General features: G+C 32.2%; 2 protein-coding genes and 1 long non-coding RNA gene across 4 annotated transcripts; 2 read left to right on the top strand and 1 right to left on the bottom strand.

Moving 5' to 3' along the window:
- Positions 1–2,408: 2,408 nt before the first annotated feature.
- LOC127119001 (uncharacterized) lies at positions 2,409–5,021 on the top strand. 2 transcript variants are annotated; one of them, XM_051049214.1, is made up of 3 exons: positions 2,409–2,783; positions 2,972–3,100; positions 4,789–5,021. In XM_051049214.1, exons 1-3 carry the CDS (start codon positions 2,478–2,480, stop codon positions 4,810–4,812), a joined length of 459 nt encoding a protein of 152 aa, XP_050905171.1. In that variant the 5' UTR covers positions 2,409–2,477; the 3' UTR covers positions 4,813–5,021. The 2 variants fall into 2 exon arrangements, with proteins under 2 accessions (XP_050905171.1, XP_050905170.1); XM_051049213.1 differs by having other exon boundaries at positions 4,782–5,021.
- On the bottom strand, positions 4,876–6,088 carry LOC127119000 (lysine-rich arabinogalactan protein 19). The gene is made up of 2 exons (XM_051049212.1): positions 5,364–6,088; positions 4,876–5,207 (listed from the first exon to the last, which is right to left on the bottom strand). Exons 1-2 carry the CDS (start codon positions 5,991–5,993, stop codon positions 5,109–5,111), a joined length of 729 nt encoding a protein of 242 aa, XP_050905169.1. The 5' UTR covers positions 5,994–6,088; the 3' UTR covers positions 4,876–5,108.
- Positions 6,089–6,659: 571 nt separating this feature from the next.
- LOC127118999 (uncharacterized) lies at positions 6,660–9,421 on the top strand. The gene is made up of 3 exons (XR_007802538.1): positions 6,660–6,912; positions 7,462–7,524; positions 8,995–9,421. It is a non-coding gene; the product is annotated as an uncharacterized LOC127118999 (long non-coding RNA).
- The last annotated feature ends 208 nt before the right edge of the window (positions 9,422–9,629 follow it).

Here is a 9,629-nt window from a genome sequence, read left to right as displayed (position 1 = left end):
GAGTTTTCGTGTCTGAGATTTGAGCAAGAACCGTGTTTAAGGAAAAGTGATTCTTTGGAGAATCGTGTTTCTGTTTTTTTTTCCACTTATGAACGCGGGCTGCAAAACCCCTCTTTCTGCTCATGCTTCAGTGAAATTGTGTTTCACTTCTTTTTGTTATAATCATGTTATTTATTTATTTTTTAAATTTTTTAAATTATCTACATGTTAACACTTGATTGGTTACTAGCTTAAGTAAAAAATCTTTTATAATTCTTAATATATAAAAAGGAGGTTAGAGGTTAAATATTTATTTAACACATTAATTGCATCTTCTTAGCAAAACTAATTCTTTTGATACTAATTGCTTAATTAGTTAAAATTTGTATTAATCGATTGACTTTGTTAGCTAATTTCATTTAGCTTGATTAAACATTTTTTCTAGGATTTTTAGGAATTAATCTTGGAGATAGTAATAATTGAAATTTAGTCTTATATTTTAAGATTATGTTTTTGGTTAGAAATCATTCAATTATGAGATCATTGTTTAGATACCTTTTAATTTTGAATATAATTTTAATTTAGATTTTTTAATCATTTTCGTTATTGTTGATTTTAGTCCAATTTGATCATGGTTATATATTATGTATTTTTTTACTCATGACTTGATTAACTTATGAATTGAAAATGCTTGGATAATGCTTAGATAACTTGGATAATACCTCCCTTCCTTGATTAGTTAATTGATTAACTAATTGAACATGAACCCCATGAGCTTAGTTGTCTAAAACGAAAAATTAAGTAGCTTTTGAATCTAGGGGTTATCTTTAGATGAAATATTAGGATTTAAACCCTTTTGGTGTTGCATGAAAGAAAGTGCAATTATCTTGGTATTTTATCTAATTCTTTACAATATTTCATTCTTTCCTTTATAACATGATAAGATTAAAGTTATTTTCGTAATAAATAAGGCTTTGGTTCCTCATCTTCAAAATACTCTAAAAAACACGATTTAAATTGTGCTTCACAAGCCTTTAGCAAATGAAAAAAAATAAGAGAGTGTATTTTTATCCTTATTCTGAACATCTTTAGATACATGAAGAATGACCCAGTTGTTCAAAGTGTTCACCTTCATTCATAGACTTTAGTGCAATTCAAATCAAGACAATTTTCATAATTAAAGGAAAAAAATGAGCAGGATGTAGACTCTCTCTCCTCAAATGTTCAAGCATTGTTGTAGAGCTTCTTGTCTGAATATTCGTCTTCAGACTTAAAACCAATCACAACCAATCAAATTTCATTTTCTCGCCGTAGGGCATTCAAAAACTTTTCATAAAGAACATGTTACTTATGTTCTACCACAATATAAACAACACTTAAACCTCACACGCACGAGTATACAAGCAACGTTTAACTGCTAGAACGTGAACATTAACATCGTTCAGTAAAAACAACTAACAAACACGTATTTTCTGCCCCACGAACTACGGAGCTCTAATTTTCTCATTACACTATAAGAATACATAGGCACATGATTTCGAAATATTTCTGAGCGCATTAATTAAAAACTTATTTTTCTCCTTAATTAAAATAAATCGCAAGTAACTTTTAGATAATAACACTCATCCACGCAAAACAATCAAAATGGTTCCTGTTGAGTACAACTGATATAAGGGGTGCTAATACATTTCCCTTGCATAACCGACTTCTGAACTCGAATTTGGTTGTAACGATCATTTTCTTTTCTTTTAAGGGTTTTATCGATATTTTTCTTTCTTTGAAATAAATAAAGTTCGGTGGTGACTCTTTATTTTATAGTGTCGTGACAACTACTAGCTCATACAGATTGAATCGAGATACGTGTTTTATTAATGGTATTTCATTTATTATTATTATTGACACGTGTGCATCGTATTCTTTTGTTTCGCTTGATTGTGTTGAGAGGTTGGGTTTGAAATTGTCTGTTATGGTTGAGAGTATGGTTATTGATACCTCAGCTAATGGTTCAGAGACAACTTTGTGGGTGTGTTTGAATTGTTTGGGGACTATTTATGTAAGAGGTTTGGGATGGACATAGTCTATAGTCTATTTACCATTGAATCAAATTGATGTTAATAAAGTGAATTTCAACCACTAGACTATTTAAAAAATATATATTGACATTGTTACGAGCTGAGTTAAGATTTGTGAGAAAAAATTGATAATATTTATTAAAAAAGAAGAGAAAAAAGAATATGCATTCAGAATATAAAATATTTTTACATTGTCAATCAATCAAGAACGTGTATCCCTCTAAGTCACACGTTTAATTTTAAAATACTTCTATATAATATAATATAATATTATAATTCTATTGAATAATAGTATAAAATTAATTTTGAGCGACAATTCATTACTTTTAATTTCAAAAAAGAAAAGAATAATATGAGTTTTAAAATTTCCTTTTCAATTGAAAAAGGTTTTGTTTGGGTAAATTGATAGAGGAGTGTGAAAGGCAAATGATTGAGTCGTCGATGGCTGTGTACAATTTTGCAACAGTTTTGAGTTGTTTCTCTTCCTCAAATCGCCACCAACCTAATCTGTCCCTCCGTTTTAACCCTGGTTTCATTTCTAGTAACAGTAATCCGTCCCTCCGTTTCATTACTAGTAACAGCAATGAGCAACCAAAACGTCCTTGGTTCAGGTCAAGATTCTGTGTTGCCGCACTCATACCTCAAAGGCTTCCCACCCGAGTACATGGACTGCTCGCTGATGATGATTCTGTAACCGCCCCTCCACCCGAAGAATCACACAATTCTGAACAGGTTAATCTCTTTCTTTCTCTTTTGCTTTAGGGTTTCCTGTTTTTTCTGATTATTTGGACAATTTCAGTAATCTATACCTAATCATACATTTACACCAACTGCAAATGGATGCTATATTTTAGAATGCAATAAAACTAAATGTCCTTACATTTATGATCTCACTAAACTATTATGCTTGACATATGCAGGATGCTACTATTGACTTGAGTCTTCCTAGAAGAAGTTTGCTCGTACAATTTACATGTGACTTGTGCGGTGAAAGAACCAAGAGGCTTGTAAACCGATTAGCTTATGAAAGGGGTGCCATTTTTGTTCAGGTATACACTACTTCTTCATTCCTCTCATCAACGTCTATGTTGAACTCAATGTCTATGTTTTGTCTATGTTTTGTCTATGTTTTGACTCATGAATATTCTTGTTGTTGAGTGCTTTACTTACTCAAGCATAATCAAACAATTTCTTCTCCCTATTTTTCACATCGTACCAAATTTCTGATCTAGGGGATTCTACTCTGTTGTAAGTAACCTCAAATGGAGTTGTTGTGGAGTCTACTTACATCAGAAGTAAAATCCATTCTCTTGCATTTTCCAAGTAATAAACTTCATTCCATTCTCTTGCATTTTCAATCCTCCTACCTGAATTCTTGTCCTAGAAAATACAAACATTCTTAAAAAAAACATTACATGATAGGTCTTTTTGTGAGTTTTTGTTAGAAAATTAAGCTAGTGGGCAATTTTGGAAGATGAAGAACATTTCGCAGGATTATTGACGAGCTTGTTTGGACATCTCCTTGACTTGTTATAGTTATAAGGGTACCATATGTTGTGAATATCTTTTTTTTTGTTAGGACAAGGTGAATAAATGGAAAAGTGTGTGGGTAAGGGTGTCATTGTTTGTGGCTCCAAAATCAAGTACCCAATATCGGATGTAGAGTTTATCCGAAGCATTAAATTTAAAAAAAATAAAATAGAGACTTACCAATGGGATGTGAAAATGCATGTTGGTTTCTCTAATTTACTAAGGAGTGATCTCAATCTTTCTACTTCATCTTGAGTTGAACCATTAATCCCTCTGATATATTGATTGATGTCATGCTACTCTATCTTATTCAGTAAAATAAAATAGGACCAGCAAACAATAGTAAGGAGAATCCCAAGCTTCTGTTTTTTTTTTTGCCAAAAAGAAAACGGATAAATTGTATTGACATGTGAGCAGTGTCATTGGAATAAATAGTGTGTCCAGTATGAACAATGTTTTTTGCTGAATAGTGTTTTGGATCTCAAAGATGCCACAATGAAGGCGAGCAGCGCAACAAACAAAAAGGAACCACAATGTAGGCGGACAGACAAATGAAACTGCAATGAAGGCGGAAAAACAAAATAAACCGCTATAACAACGCCTAGGTTTTAAGTGGAAGCAAGATTCCCCAAGATCATGAGCTCCATCTTAAAATTTGGGTTGGGTCTAACTCAATCTTACAAAACCGGCTTGTAAAGCGAAGATTGCCCAAACTTTATAAACACTACACAAGCCATATCTATCAGTAAAGTGGGATTAAATCCACCCAGTCACACCCAACACGTTGAAAGTGTTAGAGGCTGCAATTAAGTGATCCCAAATGCCACAGTTAGGTAGGGGCGGACCGCATTAAAAGCGAAATTTCCATCATTTACTTTAACTGGCTAGATATAACATTGCTGTTGCTGTTGTACTTAATATATTACTAACAGTTTTCTATTCAATAATTTTCATTTTATCTTCTCATTTTCTCGTGAAGTTCAATAATGCAGGGAATGACTGAATTTTTGGATTAAGTATGAAAGTGTATTTGTGTCGTTTATATTGCAGCCAGTTCAATAGTTTTGTTTTATATTTTTTTTTTGCTAAGTGCTTTTTAGATACCTTATTCATTCCATTGTTCATTAAAAACATATATGCAGAATTGCTGTTATCATATCACTTATTCTATTGTAAGTAATTAGAAACTCCTCTTATTAGTGTGCAGGCTGTCAACGGCATCACAAATTAGTTGACAATCTTGGACTGATCACGGAGTATGATTTTCGGGAGAAAATGGACACAGACTCAGAAGTTGATCAAATTTGATGTGTGGTTCATAACTAGACATTTTTATTTGACATTTTCTGATTATTTTGATAATTAAAAAATTCATATTCATTAATGTCCCCGAGCAAAGATCGTGACATAAAAAGAAAGAATAATAAGTATTGACACTCATTATTCAGATCTCTACACCTTAAATGGTTTTAAATTCCGCAAACCAAGTAACTGCTTAGAATGAATCCATAGAGTACAATGCACCTGCTAGCTGCTGTAGACAGTTACCGCTAGAAAAACAGTGATAGCAAATCCAGCTGTTGCCCATATATTTCTCCCTTGATGATGGTTTGATGGTGTGCCATTCTGTGAAGTAAAAAACATAGGATGTGATCAGAACAATGTGATGTTGATGATGTGTGTTGGTAAAAGATATGGCTTATATTTAATCTAACTAGCTATATCACCGGTTTATATAATTATATAATTGTAATTTGATATTATAATGGTTTGAGATATTACCAAATTAAGACTAGGTGCTGGTGCCGGTGCTGTGTCGTCATCTGGTTTAGTATCAGTTGGTGGTGCAGGGGGACTCTTGTGAATAATTGTTGGTGCTGGCCCTGGTGCATGATGTCTCCTGTGCTTGTGTTTGTGTCTTCCTTTCTTGTGCTTGGGGGACTCGGGTGCTGGTCCAGGGGCGTTTATTGCAGGTAATGGTGGTGACGTAATCGGTGTAGGAGCTGGGGCTTGCTTTGTGGGTGCAGGTGCTGGCGTTGGTGTTGCCTTTACTGGTGCGGGGGCAGGTGTTGTTTGAACTGGCGCTGGCGATATATTTGGTGGTGGTGGCAACGTGGGAGTTGAGACAGGGGAAGTGTTTGGTGGTTGGAGTGGAGAGACTATTGGACTTGATGGTGGTGAAACCTTTGGAGCTGGTGATGTCACTGGAGCAGATTTGGGTGCTACATTTGCAGGTGGTTGGGTTGAGATGGAGGGAGATGCCACCACAGTAGGTGGTTGTGTAATGACAAATGGTGTTGCTGTTGGGGTTGTAGGTAGCGACCTTGATGGTGCAGTTGCTGGTGCTTGGGCATTGAATCCTAGCAGGCAGCTGAGGCTTAGTAAAGTAAGAACCCAGGACATTGTAGCCATTGTTGTTTGTGAATACAAGCGATACTTTGTTTCTTATTTATTGGCTATGGTCAAGAAGATAGGTAGAAACGTAAGGCATCGGCCATCTGTGGAAGGAGGAATGTAGCCTTCATGTGATTGTGACATCATTCATTGATCTACTACTAAGGAAAATATATAGGCAAAATCAGTGGACTTTTAGACTCAACTCACACTTTAAAATTTAATGCGATGGTTATGGTCTAACTTTCAAGCAAGTTTATTGTAATAATTTTTATTTATTTAGGGAGATAAAATTCATAACATACTAGTTCATAAAATTGTAAAAAAAATGGTTTGTTTGATTCATAAAATAAACAAATTAACTAGTTTCTAAAATAAAATTATAGATAACATTAATTATATGTTATAAAGAATTAATGTGATCATTGTACCCAAAACAAAAATCTAATGTCATCTTGAATTTTTAATTACAAAAATCAGTAATTATCTACTATAATAATAAAAAATTTGATTACCACTTATCTTACGTTTTAATCCTCATTGAACCTTATTTGACACTTACTTTCAAGTCTCTAATTGTCATTTTCATTTTAAATATAATGCATTAATTATTCAATTCAATTTTAATCTTATTAATTATTCAATTTAACTTTAATAATCATATTGAGTTAAATTTACGTTCAACATGTAACCTTTTAGCCTATTACCTCCAAATCCTTTGACAAAATTAATTATTATTGCCACTGTTATGGGTTAGTGTTCAGTTGTGTAAATTCGATATAATTTGAATTTATGCAAATCCACGATTAGGGCTTTGCTGACATTTTTATGGCGCACTTTGTATTAATCAACTGCATTCGTTTTGCTTTCGTTTTGTCTAATAAGGGAGAGAAAACAAAAACTTTGTTGCTTTTGGAATACTGTGTATCTTCGACACGTACGACATCTTCACTTTCTCACATAATTATTCACGATTTTGAAGCTTCCGATTTCATGTTGTGGATTTCACAAACCAACTTATTTTGTTTGGATTCATGATTCCTAGCTTTCATTTCATTTTTTTTATTCTTCTTTTACCATTGGTGCTTGCTGCATTTATATTGTTATATACTATCTTATGCTTCCGATTTTATGTTGTGGGTTTCATAGTCCAAGTTATTTTGTTTGGTTTCATTTTTCCTGGCTTTCATTTCATCTATTTTTGTTGGTTCTTCTTTGATCATTGTTACTGCATCATTCCTGTTGTGATGTACATTTAAAACTGATCAATATTCATGTAGAAATATTGGATTTGAGTTTAGAGACTTCAATAATTTTTAAAATAATTTTTCTTACTCATTTCTAATGTAATAGATAGTTGTTATGTTTCTACCTTATGTTCAAAAGATTATTATGATATCACATTTATGTTTGTTTTCACATTGGTAGTGATTGTATTTTTATTGCATTTTACTGTTCTTAAGATTTTTATCACGTCTGAGTGCAGATGTGCATTGCAGTTCCTTGCCACATATTCAAGTTGCAGGCTTTTAGTGGAATTATGTTGCAGGTACCCTATTGTTCTTCTGTTTTCTCACCTGATATTGTTGAACTTCAGTTTTCTGTGTCAAATTATATGATTAGTGAGGTGATTGTATAACTTCAATTTGTTGATATAATTATTCTATTCAGGTTAATCCTATTTATTTTGTGATATGTGATTCGATATCATATAAATATGTCATTATACATGTGTAAAAATTGAATGAACTTATTTAATCCAGACAACTACTGATCCTATTTTTTAATTAGTTCATGCAAAACCTTTGTTTTACAATGTGCAAACAAGAACATGATTTTGTTTATCTACTGTTGATGTATGGTCAATGAAGTGAAAAAAATGGATTCCCTTGATCATTGATATCCCAAATGTGTGAATGTTTGGAATCTCGACTGTAGAGGAACACTTTTGTTGAATTATCAGTAAAGTGGTTTTGTTTTCATTTTGTTGCATATAGATAGATACACACTCATTCACATTATCACTAAAGTAGTGTACATAAATACACACTCATTTTGTTGCATATAGATGGATATATGCAACTAAATGAGTGTTGCTCTTTGGTTTGGCTAATGTTATCTCTGTTAAGCAAGTGAAAATATCATCACATTTAATTTTGTATTTATTTGATGACAGTTTTTATTCATTTATACAGATATAAAATATTAAATGAGTATCAAATGAAAAATAAGAGCATGTTATGTTGAGAACTTTCAGTTACTTACATTTTACCTTATAATATCTTCATTTTGTTTAAGGAACATAATGTAATAGAACTATAATTCATTCATAAGGTTCATTCACAATTCTGTTTTTCTTTTGGAAAATAAATATTATTTATATAAATTAGTATATGTTAGGCTAAATGCATTTTTGGTCTCCCTATTTTTAAGTTTTTTAAAATTAGTCCTCCATTTTAAAAATCAGCTTTTTTGTTCCTAAAATTTACTTCCCTCCATTTGACAGACTTATTAATGATGTGGCACATGTGTTGTGCATCTACGTCAGTTTTAATTGAATATTTTAATTCACAGTAATTAATATTAGTATTAAAAAACAATTTTAATTGAAATAATGATTTTAAACGAATTATTATTATTGTCTTTATTAATGGAAGAAAAACCAACTTCATTGCTTCACTGCTTGTCTTAGTTGTCTTTTTCTTCTTGCCATTTTTCAAACTCGATTTTATTTCTCACATCTTCAATCCTCCTTCTTTGTTTTGTTCCCAAATTTGTCTTCCTCCCTTAAAATGTCTGAGAAATCAGTTTTAAAAAGTAGCTACATAAATCGTTCATTGATGTATGATTGCCATTGTGGTATTGATGCTCTATTGATGACAACATAGATTGATGCAAACCCAGAATGTCGTTTATATGGTTGTGGAATGTATAAGGTGTGATTTTCTTTATGCTATTTTTGGTTATATTGCATCCTAAGCAACTTTATTCTACTTCATTTATTTTCTCCAAATGCAAGGGTACAAAAAGTGTAGCCATTTTGTTTGGTTGGATGGAGAAATGAACCTGAGGACAAAGGAAGTTATTTCGTCATTACTGCAGAATTTGAATATGAGAAGTAGAAGGTGAAACATTATATCAGGAAAGATGAAGAAATGAAGATGAAATTATTGAAGAGGTATTTGAAGCTCAATTAAATGATTACCATTGTTGGGTTAATTGCACATGTTATTTCAACAATAATGAAATAGGATAGGCTTAATATGTTTAGGTTATGTGTTGTAACATGTTTAGGATATGTTGGTTCAATTATGTTCCTTTTTGTAACATTGTTGGTTTAAGTTTATAGGTCCAATATGTTGGTTCAGTTGTGTTCATATTTGTAACATTGTGTAACTTGACTTGATAATGAAATGAAACAACAATATGTTGGTTTAGTTGCATAATAGTTTATTTACTTATAATTATTTCAAAACAGTTGAGTAACCAGTTATGTAACACCCTAAACTCCGCACATAATTTATCGCATAAATTAAATATAAAATAAAACCACGTAGGGTGTCACACCTTTGTAACACACACGACCTGCTCTATAACACGAGTTTCAACATTATATTTCAATACACACATTTGCAATAAGGATATTTACACGGC

Source organism: Lathyrus oleraceus, chromosome 2 (assembly GCF_024323335.1).
Source record: "Lathyrus oleraceus cultivar Zhongwan6 chromosome 2, CAAS_Psat_ZW6_1.0, whole genome shotgun sequence".
NCBI classification, from domain to species: Eukaryota; Viridiplantae; Streptophyta; class Magnoliopsida; order Fabales; family Fabaceae; genus Lathyrus; species Lathyrus oleraceus.
This window is presented reverse-complemented; position numbering and strand designations above follow the sequence as displayed.